Source organism: Porites lutea, chromosome 2 (assembly GCF_958299795.1).
Source record: "Porites lutea chromosome 2, jaPorLute2.1, whole genome shotgun sequence".
Lineage (NCBI taxonomy): Eukaryota > Metazoa > Cnidaria > Anthozoa > Scleractinia > Poritidae > Porites > Porites lutea.
Genome location: NC_133202.1, coordinates 32175447 through 32189272, shown reverse-complemented (window position 1 = coordinate 32189272; position 13826 = coordinate 32175447). Strand labels below are relative to the sequence as shown.

Sequence of the window (13826 nt, the reverse complement as noted above, 5' to 3'; positions counted from 1 at the left end):
ACAAAACTTTAATCCTGGATTAACGCTACTCGGCCTTTTAGGAACCGGGCCCTGGTGGATATATATTATTTGCTCATTTCGTTGGATGAGTTTGGACCCTGGTGGTCCTCCTTGTCATGTGGATATTATAAGGTTTTCCAAATTACTCTTTGCCTAGTCTGGTGAGCAAAATAACGATTATATATCATGAAGTTCATTCGTATCAATCTTGCGAAGTGCCTCTCAGATTGTGCAAATGAAATAAGGAGAATAAATCATCTCCTCGTGCCCCACAGTGAAAACAATCCCTTGCTTGGAAATCTAGCTTGGCAACTCAAAAGAACCCTATTAAGCTGGCTTAAAAGTTAGACTATAACTCCTTCCTAGTATGATAAAGAAAGGGTCAACATCAAGATAATGCATGCATACAGTGCATGCAACGTTCCAGCTTCTCTTTATCATGTGATATGTTGCAATTTCTCGCGCCATGTATAAACTGACTAATTATCGCGCGATAATTTAAACTTATCGGGCGATAACTTAAGCAAAAAAAACTTTATTGTAATGTCCCTTACGGACCACCGTAATAAGACCCCACGGATGCTGTAATTAAATGGCATAGTTAACTTGTGTAATTTTATTTCAATGATCAGCTCGACTAAAAGTCCATAGCAATTGTAATACTAGGTTTTCATCGACAAACTAACCAATCGATATTTACATCGAAGAACTGTTATCGATTTGCCTGAATATCAATTGCTTTCCATCTAATGCTTTAGATTTTTTTCTTACTAGCGTCTAGCCTCATGGCTTGTCCCCCACTGGCTTCCACACGTGTAGGATCGCACGCTAACAGCTAATAGCTAACAGTTGGTAGGGTCATCCCTGGGGGTTCGCCCTACTAACCGGGAGACCTTTTCTCCATTTTAACACTTTTTCTCGCCTCGAGACAATCAGCGCATGAGCAATCGCTGTTGGCTCGAGCAAAAGAGTGAGACAACCTTTTACTCATAGAATGACGCCCGCTAACTGTTGACTCGGCTGGGAGGGTAACCCCTCTTTCCTTGGACAACTCCATATAAACATTTCCATTCTCAGTAAGTAATTGATTATTTAATACTTTATTGATCATTTCTGACAAACATTGATTACCTATAAGAAGAGCAATAGACCAATTTCGATATAATAAAATTCATACTTGGCTCTATTGCTTGTAGCCTGTAAGAATCCGGTCTTCTCGGCTTAAGTTTCACTAGACTGTTCACAGTCCCCTATTTATTCGTGAGATCGTTTAGATATACCGCGTCTTACCGTCACGGTATCTTGATTTTCAAATATACCGAGGGGGCGGGCGTCGGGGATTATACCTGGGGGGGGGGAGGGGTAATATTTTTCTCGCTTCCTCCCAAACGGCCCCAACCCCCAAAGTAGTTTTGACACTCATGCACGATGGCAGCCCGTAACACAAAGCGCTCAATCTCGATGATCTTACGGAAAAATAGAGGACTGTGAACAGTCTATAGTTTCTCCCGCCGAGAAAAACCGACGACTGCGGTTCGCAGGCTATATTGCTTGGGGCACAAAACAAAGGAAATCATCTTGATTCTCAGCAATGAATAATACACTTCTGTTGCTTTCTTCCCACAGGAGCCGATTAATTTAAGTAATCGGCTCCTGATTCGCACAATCCTCGTAGCCAAGTATTAATTTTAATATATCGAAAGTGGTCTTAACTATTTAACTCTCTCGAAACATCAAATTGAAAACAGCAAAATGATTTTTTTACTACTATGTAGCCAACAGTGAGCCAAGTTGCCTATGGCAGATGACACAATTCATGCACACTCGTTGCCCCCAGCAGGTGACAACATAAATTTCAGTTCTTCTTTCGTTATCTTCCCGTCCTTATTTTTATCGAATGTTTCCATAAGACTGGACTTGACTTTCTTCAGAGTACTGGGGTCATCCGCTTCAGGCTGAAAAAAAACAAGGATTATTTAGTCTATCGTTGAAATTTTTATTTCATTTCATTTTCATTTATTTTCTTGAAAAGAAATATGTGAGCTTTGCCTCTATTCAAGGCCTCTGATGTTTATTAGCTTAGTTAAGCTTATCAAAGTTCGAGAGAGGTTGCCCCCCCCCTCCCCCCCTCATTGCCCCAGAAAAAGAGAGCCCCAGCTTTGCTTCACATTTTACAAAAGATGCCCTTAGTAGCTCATGGTTTTGAAAAAGTACGACAAAAAAATTGTTTCGCTTAAATGTAACCATCACACAGTTTCTTTTGTAAATGGTAGATCTAAAAGGCACCACAAATGTCAATGGTGATTTTAAAGGGACACAGTCAGCTGGTGCGCATGTGCATTGGATACCATTTCTCAGCTAATTTGCATATCACAACATCACCCGCGCGAATCTAAAAGTGAGATGCGCATCCCGTCGGCAAATCTTCAGTGAATCTTCAAACCTCTTGAATCGAAGTAAACACGAGTCTACATAGTTCTTATAGAGCGTAATTTATACCAAGGCACTGATTTTCTTTAATACCACGGATAATTTACCGATGGACTTGTCCAGGGAAGGCGAAACGTCTCTGAGAAGCGAAACGTCCGAAGTCGAAGAATCAGCGGAGGTGAGAAGCACTCTGTGATTTCAATCAGATACTTTGCTTTTATATGCTTTAGCTTAATTGCGTTTTAAAGCTTCTCCACTTTCTAAATTATTTTAGGAACCAGACCCATGTAATTGTAAGAGTGCTTGCTCAACCCGAAGAAAGGAGGGTTCAACGAGAGGTTGCCCTTGTCGAGGAGCGAACCGTGTATGTACTGACGCTTGTCGGTGCGGGAAGCCTTCTAAACCCTGCCAAAATAAGGTGAGATAAAAAGATATTTCTTTCATCTTTGTATGTAACGCTTTAGGTCAATTATCATTTGTGCTAGTGCTTCTCAAGTCACAATGAAATGGTCAAGGCACTTTACAGATATTCCGAGATGTGAATATAAACATCTAGTACGCAAACCGAACGCAAGCTTATTATTACCCACGAAAATTACGAAGAAGCTAAAACAACTTGCTGGCGTATGTTCATTCTTCTGTGAAATTAGAAACCTACTCATAGACACAATAATTTGTTGTTGAACAGGCTAATGCTACGAACCCTGCTAGGGACAACCAAGCCACTCAACGCCCAAGCGAAGAGAATGAGCGTGTTGCTGCAAACCAACAAGTCAAGGTAAAATGTCAATTATTGACCCAGGATTTGCGACGCTTTTATTATACTTTGTACAACGTTGTTTCTACAAAGCTCAGGACCTCTATTGCAACGCGTTACGATGCATAACAAAAGAATATTGTCACAAACAGGGTGTAAGTAACTTATATTTTTATGTGTTTTTATTATACAAGTCTTCATCTTCCTGTCATTTTATTCAATCGAAATTCGGGACACAGGCACAGAAATTTGACTCACTGAGTTGTAATATGCTCCTGAACTGGCCACTATTCCTTATGGGTGTGCAGAAACTAATATGCTAACTCTTTGTCGTGGGCCTTCAAGTTTTTGTCACTCTTTTATATGCTATAGTTATAGATACCAATGCCCCACTAATCCATACTTGCCACATAAATGAACAAGGACTGGAGATGTTATGGATCTGCTCTAGGATCATCATTCCAAATGAATGTTGTTCTCTATAATTTGCAGGATTTCATCAACACACTTGACTCAGAGACCATAAAGAAACTGTGTATAAGAAGCCTGAGACGGGGAATCGGAAGTCTGGATTATATAGACTCCTTGCTCATTATGGAAGATGATCTGGATAATGATAATAATGAAGATGACATTGCTGAGGCGCATAGTCCTGCAGCTGAAGCTAGTATCACAATAACACCACCACCCCAACCCATCCCTCTGCAGAGGCAAGGACCACGTCCTGAGTGGTGTGTATGTGGGAATTGCCGCAACATGCCCCTGGAGGTGGAGAAGGTGTGCTGTAGGAAAAAAAACTGTGATGCCAAAAAACCAAGATTCAAAAAACTGTGTTTGGACCCTGATTATCTTGAACTGTCAATAAAAAGCAGTGCTGATATCAGGAATGACAGGCAAAACAACAGCACTAGAACTGCCTTTTGGGTAGCACTTATCCTGGCTCCAGATTCCGTTCTCAAAACATCAAGGATGAAAGTGCTCTCGAGAATGATTAACCCTGCCTAAAGTTTATGCCCCGCCGAACATGGCGAGTTCGGGTCTCGTCTTGAACTTAACATGGGGTATACAACATCTGCCCTTTAGTGTTATATACAGGGAGTCTCTAACTAAGTACACACAACATTTTCAAACCAATAGAAAATCTTGATAGAAAAACAAACAAGCGGACAAACAAACATAAGATACGTAAATTCTAAGGGAGTACGTTTATACCATGCACAAAGTAAAAAATTAACGTACCGATTAATTATATGTGATCTGTTATTGAATCAGGCAGTTACCTGGTTGGAGTTAGCCAAAATGTCATGCATGAGAGCATCAAGTTCTTCATCAGCAATATAACCATTGCCATCCTTAATTAAAAAGAAAGGAAAACGAAAGAAAAAAAAACATGGTAAGGGATTTGGAATTACGTACAGCCATATTTGTCGGAGGGTAATTTGCACCCAAGGCTTGTAGTGATGTATTCATGATATCAACCCGGCCTTTAACTTCCAGAAGTGAACATATGTAACTTCTCCTTAGAATATCCAATACATTTTTCAACAGATAGGTAGTGAGAATAGGCAAAGTCGTCATCTAGAGGATGTAAATAGCACCACTGAGGTCTCATTTTTATTTTGTCAGCTGCAACCCATAATTTTTCCATAAGGAAGGTCAAGTGATTGCGAGTTGCAAAGGGTTCATAGGTCAGCCACATAATGCGAAATTTGGCTCCGTCCCCCTGGTCATTGTGTTGACGATTGTTATGATAATCGCAACGTATACATTCGTTACTTACCGGTTAGTACAGGTGTATATGTCTGTAAATAAAGTCATACCTAAATAAATTTTTTCTTTATATAAGTATATACCAAGCGGGATCCCATTGGATCCTGATGTATCGAAATATCCCTGTTGGCTTCGATTCAATGCGAGGAAATGTGTTCTTTTTAGCCAGTGTTGTTGAAAAAACATTATAAGTTAGAATTGATCAACGTTATCATCACCATTATGCTTAGTCCACCTCTAGTATATACAAAACGAAGGGCTATTTTTTTTACTTGCCTCGTCGTACTTGTTCCATATTTGGTCAAACTGTGCTTCGGTCAATTTTTTACCCTAAACAAACAAAGCAATACTATACAGAATGCTTACTCTTGGATCAATTCCCTTTTATAAGTCATTTTCACAGCTGGGTGAGACCGATGAGTCCTTAAAAGATCACAGATGATGCCCCTAACCCGACCTCTAACCCGATCGGGTGACTCCTACAAAAGTAGTGTTACGGTATTTTTGATCGCTTTAATTTGTTTTTATTGTTGATTGAGGAAAATAAGTCGGATATTAGCCTGTCCCTTTTCAATGTGTAAGTACTCATTGAGCTGTATGTTTCTCATCTGATTCCATGTTAAATAAGCCACACTTGTTAGTAACTGTAGAGTTATTAATTACAAAGAAGTTTGAGAAAGGAGATTGAACTTGTACATTTTTTCCTAAGAAGAAATGTCCCCTAGATGTAAGGAACACATAGTAAGAAATGTTACCCCAAACTTCTTCATAAAGTTTTCTTCAACGGGAAGAATCCTGCAATTGAAACGAATAAGTATTACAGTGCTTCGCAAAACTAGTTCTAAAAGTCGGTAAATAGCTTATAAAGACACAGAAATCAAAATAAGAAATAAAGACGCTTTTTTGACTAATATCAAGTAAGGACCCGAACGTTTTGGCCCCGATTTTCTCTCAGACTTACAGATAGCGGAGCGGATTTAATCGTCAATGTCGGTGATCTACGGAGGATATTGTTAGGCCGTTAAAGGAGCTGTGTCACGGCGAAATTCAGCCAAATTAGGAAATTACAAAATGCCCGTTAAATTAAGAGAAACCTAAAAATAACCGCTTAAAACTTTAAAGTAAGGTTGAAATAACATAACAGAAACAACAGATGCCACGGATGAAGAAGATTGAAACGGATTGAAGTTAGGGTTTTTGAAAACTGTTCAGCTAGACTACGAGTAGTCCCCCATTTTTCCTCAGGGATAGTAGGGCGAGCAAAACGCGAACGCGCGTGAAAATCACCCCACGCGAGAAAAGGCGACACGCCGCGTGTCACCTTTTCTCGCGTCGGGTGATTTTCACGCGCGCTCGCGTTTCGCTCGCCCTACTATCCCTGAGGAAAAATGGGGGACTACTCGTAGTCTACTGTTCAGCCTAACAGTTTTTCAAAAATGATTCCTGCTGTTTGCAACTTCAAAAATAATGCCCAGGAGACATATATTTGTTTGTCACGGATCTTTGATTTTGTCATTTACGTGTAATTTCTTTGCTTACTTTAAGTTCCATAGCGATTGAGGGAGAGTAATTGGCAAAATTTAACAAAATGAACTGGACTGCCGTGACACAGCCCCTTTAAATCGAATGATCATAATTTTGGCAACAGAAGTCGTTGGCATTAATGTTACAACGAAAAAAAATTGGCGTCAAATAAATAGTTGTTGATTTATTAACACTTAATGCCAAAATAAAAGGCTGTAGTTGTTTATGGTCCGTACGGAGAGTGGGGCGGGGAGGCAACTGCACTAGGTTTCCAGGGATATTGATCTCTCCTATGATTCTTCAACTTTATAATAACTCGTGACACCTATACTTCAAAGCATGTCCTTCCAGCTTTTTCCTCCCTAGAAAAAAAATATCTCTACCCCAAGAATACTATGAGTCATGTGACAGCAGCTCGTACTTACTTGGACATTTCCGACAATGACAGCTTCCCGTCCTTGTTCTTGTCGAATAAGTCCAGCTGAAAGAAAAGTAAGCTACATGTAGGAACTATTAATCATGTAAGAAAGGAAATTTGTACTGTCATGACAAATCTAATAAGTATGACGCAGAAACTTGAAGGGTTGTTAAGCTACGTGCAAATGGACGCAGCAACTCCCAACAATGTTACGCCCGTTTGCACAGGGCTAAAAGTTTGCGTAACAAATCCGGCCCAACAACACGCAACAATATGCAACAGGGTGTGCAAACGTATGCAACATGTAACTTCCAACAAATAATAACCTATCGCTAGTTTTTATTTCATTTCATTGTATTTTTTAATTTAGTTTTAGTGGGCCACTAGTTTATCATAATTCTAATTACTGCCACGTGTAACCCTCGTTAAATAAAACCGCTTATTATTCATTCAAAATATTTCCCCGATTCTGATTGGCTAAACACGCATAATTCACCATAACCAGCTACTGATGACCAAATATGGAAGAATTTTGCGATTAATCAACCGATGACGTCAAATGTGCAGCTTCCTTGCAGGTTAATGCACCGTTAACAGAGATGAACCTGGAGACAACGTTGAGTTGTTTTTGTTGTGAAAACAAAAATGGCGGACATTTCACTCGTTTCGAGAGTAAGAACCAGGCGAAAAAATAGCTAAAAACATGGCAAGAACAGCAAGAAGACAACTCGAAGGGCGACATCTGCTATTTGGAGAATATTTGCGGAGCTGAAAAACCCTAAAGGTGCACTTTCGAAGATGAACTTAACATCGATGGAGGTAAGCATGTTTTAGCTATGTTTTTAAACTAATATGGGACTTATTTTAAATGAATAATAAAACAATCATTGAATTCGGCTTTCGTATCATATGAAGAAACATGGAGATCTCGGAGGGTGTGATCCGCCTCAGCCTACGGCCTCGACATATAACACCCTCCTCGATCTTCATAACTCTTCATAAGATACATGTACTCAGCCTCCTTCTGTTAATTATCGTTTCTGATCTTAAATTATCTAACAATGCTGGGTCTTTAGAATGTAGGCTCTTACGGACATTTATTTTCCTCACTGCAGCTGATCGAATTTTATGGGGAGAATTGTCTTTTGACCGTGTGCCTACCATTTGGGTTCTAACGACGACATTTGACAACGATTACTTCAAGCAGCCTACACTGTATTATTTGGAGCCATTCAGGAACTCCCAAACTAAGTTAATGTCACGGCGTTTTGATAGGCAAGTATATTTTAAACACACTTAATTTGCAAATATAAAACTGTTCTAGTGAGGTCTTAAACTGCTGTTTAAAAAAGTAAAATCCAAAATCCGAGCCTTCGCCGATCAACGGCATCATTTCCGTGATGAGGTGCGTAATAGCGATAGACTGATTCGGCAGCGGGCCAAGACTAAAAGCCGAACTCGAATAATTTTTACGTCCTAGGGAGATTCCCCATTGTATGGTGGCCCAGAGAGAATGATAGTTCAGAAGATTACATTTCTCAAGCTATATGCTACATAAAAATAAATAATAGTGACTTAACACAAATAATTCAGTTATTATCTAATAAGAACTGCATAATTTTTTAGATCATGCAAGGTCCTATCCAAATATAATTGCTAACTTATGAGAGGGTATCCAATTTGCCTTATCCGAAGACCGGAGTTCGGCATTTTAAAGCAAAACGTAACGTTGACGGGGGCAAGATTCAGGTGTGGAAGTATGTACGGGATTCTGGATGCCGAAAATTACAATAGGGATTCAAGGATTGAGTTAAAATTTGGATTAGCATGAAGGGATCGAAGAACCCTTTTGGGGGCCCTCTCATGATGCCAGCGTCTCCCTATATAGAATGCTAAGCATTCTCATGCAACTGTAATCGTCCAACTAAACATCCGACAAGGTTTGAACAACAAACATATTCTAACTGCAATCAAAACTTACCATGGCAGTGGCATAATCCTCAAGTCTTTGTGGGTTCAACATATGCCCTTCTCGACCAAGAAGATCTCGCAAAAACCCCTAATAAAATGAATAGATGGTAAGTAGATCCAGCTAGATTTTGTAAACATATCTCTTGCAACTGTAATTGACTCACGAGTATCAGGAGCTACCCTGATCTTAAGCCGGTAATTACAATGAGACAATACGGCATCAACGAATGAAGCTGGCGCTTAAAGGAGTGCTTTACACTCGCTTCGGCAGTAAAGGGTCTTTGAAACCGCACTGTTTGCCCTTTCGTAGACCTCACAGCTATGCCATGCTGTGTATCCGAGCAAGTGTAAAGAACTGATATTTAGAAAGAAGGAAAGTAGCGGTACACGCCATCAGTACGCTCCCATCAATAACATTCCTCAACGTGATAGCCTTGTATTGCTCGGACTGACTTTTCAGCCTAATTGTAAATCTAGCGAGCACGTCAGGCTCAAGCTTACAAAAGCTAACAATTGTCTTCACATTCTCAGAACTCTACGAAAGGAACTCTTTAGCCAGAAGGAAATAGATAACTTGTTTAAAACCCTAGTTCTTCCCATTTTCACATATGGTCTCGCCGTGTATGGCGCTTCTGATTCTGATTTAAATGTTATACAGCTTTTTTTAGACAGGTACCATAAGCGTCATTTTACCTTTCAAACAGTCAGCATCTTTAATCTTTTAGAACAGCAAGATATATCCACTTTCAAAAGAGCTATTAATAATCATATGCTAGGTGCGATCATTCCCAAAGAAAAAGAATTAGTATATAATTTGCGTAGGAGACTGGTGTCACCTTCCTCAGATAAAAACGGAGAGATACAAGAAAACTTTTGTAAATGAACTTATTTTTAAATATATTTTAGTGTGTGTCCCTTGCTTTAAGTTTGTCCTATTGGAAGATATATATTTTTAAACCAGCGTTACCTCCTTATATGATGCTGCTTGACAATACCATTATCAAAAATTTGGGTACTTTCCAACCTTTTTTTTAGTATAAGAACTTTTAAGAAAGATCTAGTAAAATATCTTTTCATCTTTGGTTTCGGCGTGCCGTACCTTCAGCTCATCGCTCTCTATGAAACCTGACTGATCCTGGTCGTAATGGGTCCACACCTTAAAAAAGAGAGAATAAAGCACAAAACAATGCAACAATTTGAAATATGATTATTCATTAAAATCACCATTTTTTCTCGACCCCCCGATTATTCCACTTAATTTTTTTTATCTAGAAGGCAAAGCATTTTTATTAAGAGTTATTAAAGTCTTTTATAAGTCACGTGATCTGTTTTTCTTTATCTCGTAATCCTTGCTCCACTTACCTTATTATAGGAAATTAACGCTCTATGAAATTAACGCGAATCGTTAAAATTCGCGTTAACTTAAGTCGCGTTAATTTTATTGAGCGTTAAATTCCGCGACGTTAATTAAGTGCAACGCTAATTTCCGCGCTCTAATTTCCAGTATTTTAACCCCAATTTTGGAACCTGTCCAGACATTCTTGACACCTAAAAAACATTACCTGCAAGCTTTCTTTCTTTCCATTAATTTACCCTTTATTTTTCATCTTTCACAAAAGCTAAGGCGAAGGTTTACAATATTTGTTAAATTTGTTTTCAGTTGTCACCACCAACCGTGTCTTAATCGCGTTAATTTCCTTTATTATGAAATTCTACCTCCTCTTTCGCGTTAATTTTCTTTATTCGAAAGTCGTTTGCCATTAAATTCGTGTTAATTTAAGTCGCGTTAATTTCCAATACCTTAATTTCATGGAGCGTTAATTTCCTATAATAAGGTAGGCATAAATGCAGGGCTATTTCATAATATCCAGGCCGTGGGAAAAACACTGGTGCCCAAGAATACTTGCTGCTCTTTCATTTCCTTTCCCCCGTTTTAATTTGAACACTTAGGCCTTTCATGATCATTTTCAGGTCACGTGAACACTTAGACCTTTCACGATCATTTTCAGGTCACGTGACTAATATTTCAGCAATGAATATCACACATGTTGTTAAGGCCACCGAGCTAAAACTGTTTGCCAAGTTTGATGATGACTGATCCAAACAATCCGTTTGAAATGCCTCTTCGCTAAATTGTGCAAAGATAGTCGGTCGAGATAGGGCGCGAACTGTGAGAAACACTGAGTAAAATGGACGAAAAATTGATTTTGAAAACAACTAATACAGACGTCCCTCATTTCGGAATAGACCATTTCAAGGTTCAAACACAATTTTTTTTTTCTATTTTCACGGAGGTTATTTGCCAAACACCTCACTCATAAGTTCCTGGATTTTCAATGGCAGGTCTAGATGTTGCAAAATTCGTCTTTAAGTGATTTCAAAGATTTGTGTTTATCGTCGTCTTGGTATTATCGATTTTAATTGAAACAACATATTGACAAAGTTCAATCCCAGGTCAGTTGGTGGTGAAAATTTCATGGCGTTCGAACAAGAATAAAATCACTTTTAAGGCAATTGAATATCGGTGTGGTCTACGAAAAACTGTTTCGAAATACTTAATAGCTCAATTGTACATGTGTTTCATACGAAGAACTGCGGTAAGTAGACTGCAAAACAGTCGGTTTTTTTCTCAAACTCAGTAAAGAAATCGGTAAAGCGTGGCGTAAGAGTCTTCCGCGCGCGAAGCGCGCGAGCTTCACACGCCTCCCCAGTCTCGCTCTCTGTTTTCAGCCTCGTTCCAGACCTTTTGTTTGACTGCTCGCGCCTACTTGAATACTCAAAAATAAGGACTGTTTTGCAGTCTATGCGGTAAGTGAACGTAACAAATTTAAAACCTTAAAGAATTCCACGCTTGTCAAGGAATCATGGTGCTGAAACTTTACGAGAAAATTCTCCTCGGTTGGTAGAATTCTGGTGAGCTGTGAAGAAGAAATTTAACAGTCAGTGATATAACTGAAGAAAAGGTAAATTTAACGGCGATTTGTTTGTTTTCTTCCTTGGCCCTTTGATCTTGAATGACCTGGAGAAACATTGTGACCTCCTGTAGCTTCCTGTGTTTGAAGAAAAAGTTAATCTTATATGGTAATAAGGAAAGGGTGTTAAAATCCTTGTCTAACACGGCAGTTAATATATTACGATTTGAAAAATGTCCCGAAATGTTTTTTTGCCTTACACTTGATTCTCTATCATAACTTCTTTTTAAAGGGGCCAAGCTCGTTCCTCTCAATAATTTTGCCTTTTTACATCGATTTAGAGCTGGTCATAAAACTCCAGAGTGCAATTCGTTTTAGTCGTCTTTAATTTTGCTTATTTGCTCTTGTTTTTGTTTTGTTTTTGGAGGTTTTCTGATCTCCTGGTTTGATATTTCAGTAAATTTTGTAATCGTTTCGGTCTTAGTAATTGGTGAAATTGCCTAGATTATAATATGTAACATGGCTTAGACACTTGGCAACCTTACAGCAGAACACAGACTTCTATTAATTCAAATGGACTATTAAAAAAAGACAGCAAAAGTAGCAGGAGGCTAGTGTTTTACTGTCATAAATACCTCTTCCAATTCAAGTTTCCCATCAAAATTTTCGTCGTACTTATATAAGATTTCCTCCTTCATCTCTGCAATTGATTTTGGGTCGTGTTGTTCCTTAAACAGGTGAAAAAAATGGGTAAGAATGAAACTATTTGTAAATACAGATATTTAGAATCGTGTTTAACACATACAGAGGAACCTCAATATAACGAAGTTTCGTTATATCGAAGTCCTTTTTCATATATCTTGCTATTACTAGGGTAAAGAAACTCGTTCTTTATACCGAGGTACTGGAGGTTCCACTGTACATAGTTAGGTTTTCTTTCAGTATAATTGTCGTTACACACAAACACGTCGGGTCAACAGAGAGCCTGCTGCATGAAACTACAATGGAGCTCCAGGAACAACTGTTGCAGTCTTTATTAGTTTACGCTCATTGGTTTGCAGGATGGTAGAGCTTTGTATTTCAAACAACTGAATGATCATTTTTGTTTTTCAATTTTAACGGTCTTTAACCAGGAAGTTACTAAGTTAAGATATTAAAAGGCAAGATTAAAATTTCACTAAAATTTTATGAGGAAATACGCTTATGTTCCTAGAAATAGTAACAAAATAGCGAGAAACAAAACCTACGGTAATCTTCACATGGGATTACTTAGGCCCCGTCCACACGTATTCGGATATTTTGGAAAACGAACTTTTTTCCTCCGTTTTCCAAAAAAAATACGTGTCTTAATGACAGGTAGCGTATTGGAATCGTTTTCGCCTGTCTCTTCGAAATCGTCAATCAATGGAAATACGATGGCATCCCTTACGGAGCATGCGTTGTGCTAGTAGTAAATGATGCATGGCATCACTGTATTCGAAACCAGCGTTTTCAGAAAATTTCACTCTGGAGAACCTTTTAGAAGAGATGCGTTTTCTGTGACCGTTTCGGTGGAATACGTGTCGACGGTAGGCCAAACCGCAGAGAAAAAACCTCAGCAGAAGGTTGGATTGGTTTTCTTCTGATTAGCTGACAATGACTTGTAGAATTTTGTTCATATAGCCATAAACGCAAAGTTAAGCATTGGCACTGCTGAGTTATCGATCAGTATTGTATTAACTTTTCCAGGTTTCACAGAATTCTCAAGCTGGGTGAAGAGCAAAACCATTAGGCATTACATAATGTAATAATAATGAGGATATGTATGAACGCGACATTATTTGCACCTGTTTAGAGGTTTCTTTGTGAAGTGCAACCAGAAAATCATCCAACTCTCCAGCCTCGATATAACCATTTCCTGAAATGTAATGCAAAAATGCGTCAAAACATTCTGATGATGCTTTAGGCTTCCTCAGCAAGGGTAACATACTCTTATGGCTATTTTTTCCCTTTTTTTTCCTTTTTCTTTTTTTGAACTATGGATAAAAGTTTTACTCAGAAGCAC

The 13826-nt window shown here is 38.7% G+C and overlaps 2 protein-coding genes across 3 annotated transcripts in view; one reads left to right on the top strand and one right to left on the bottom strand.

Annotated features, from left to right (window-relative positions):
* Positions 1-1088: 1088 nt before the first annotated feature.
* Positions 1089-13826, bottom strand: part of LOC140926865 (calretinin-like) — a 17875-nt gene continuing 5137 nt past the window's right edge. The window contains exons 2-11 of one of the 2 annotated variants that reach the window (XM_073376546.1): positions 13609-13679; positions 12418-12510; positions 11705-11788; positions 9970-10026; positions 8881-8958; positions 6907-6962; positions 5713-5752; positions 5234-5287; positions 4468-4539; positions 1092-1955 (exon numbers count right to left, since the gene is read on the bottom strand). In XM_073376546.1, the coding sequence (XP_073232647.1) occupies positions 1815-1955; positions 4468-4539; positions 5234-5287; positions 5713-5752; positions 6907-6962; positions 8881-8958; positions 9970-10026; positions 11705-11788; positions 12418-12510; positions 13609-13679 (746 nt within the window). In that variant the 3' untranslated portion in view covers positions 1092-1814. Of the gene's footprint in view, positions 1956-4467; positions 4540-5233; positions 5288-5712; positions 5753-6906; positions 6963-8880; positions 8959-9969; positions 10027-11704; positions 11789-12417; positions 12511-13608; positions 13680-13826 lie in introns of both variants that reach the window. The other variant, XM_073376547.1, reaches the window with a different exon arrangement.
* LOC140928185 (uncharacterized) lies at positions 2320-4192 on the top strand. The gene is made up of 4 exons (XM_073377898.1): positions 2320-2608; positions 2705-2848; positions 3119-3208; positions 3680-4192. The coding sequence occupies exons 1-4, from the start codon at positions 2540-2542 to the stop codon at positions 4190-4192; spliced, it is 816 nt and encodes a 271-aa protein (XP_073233999.1). The 5' UTR covers positions 2320-2539.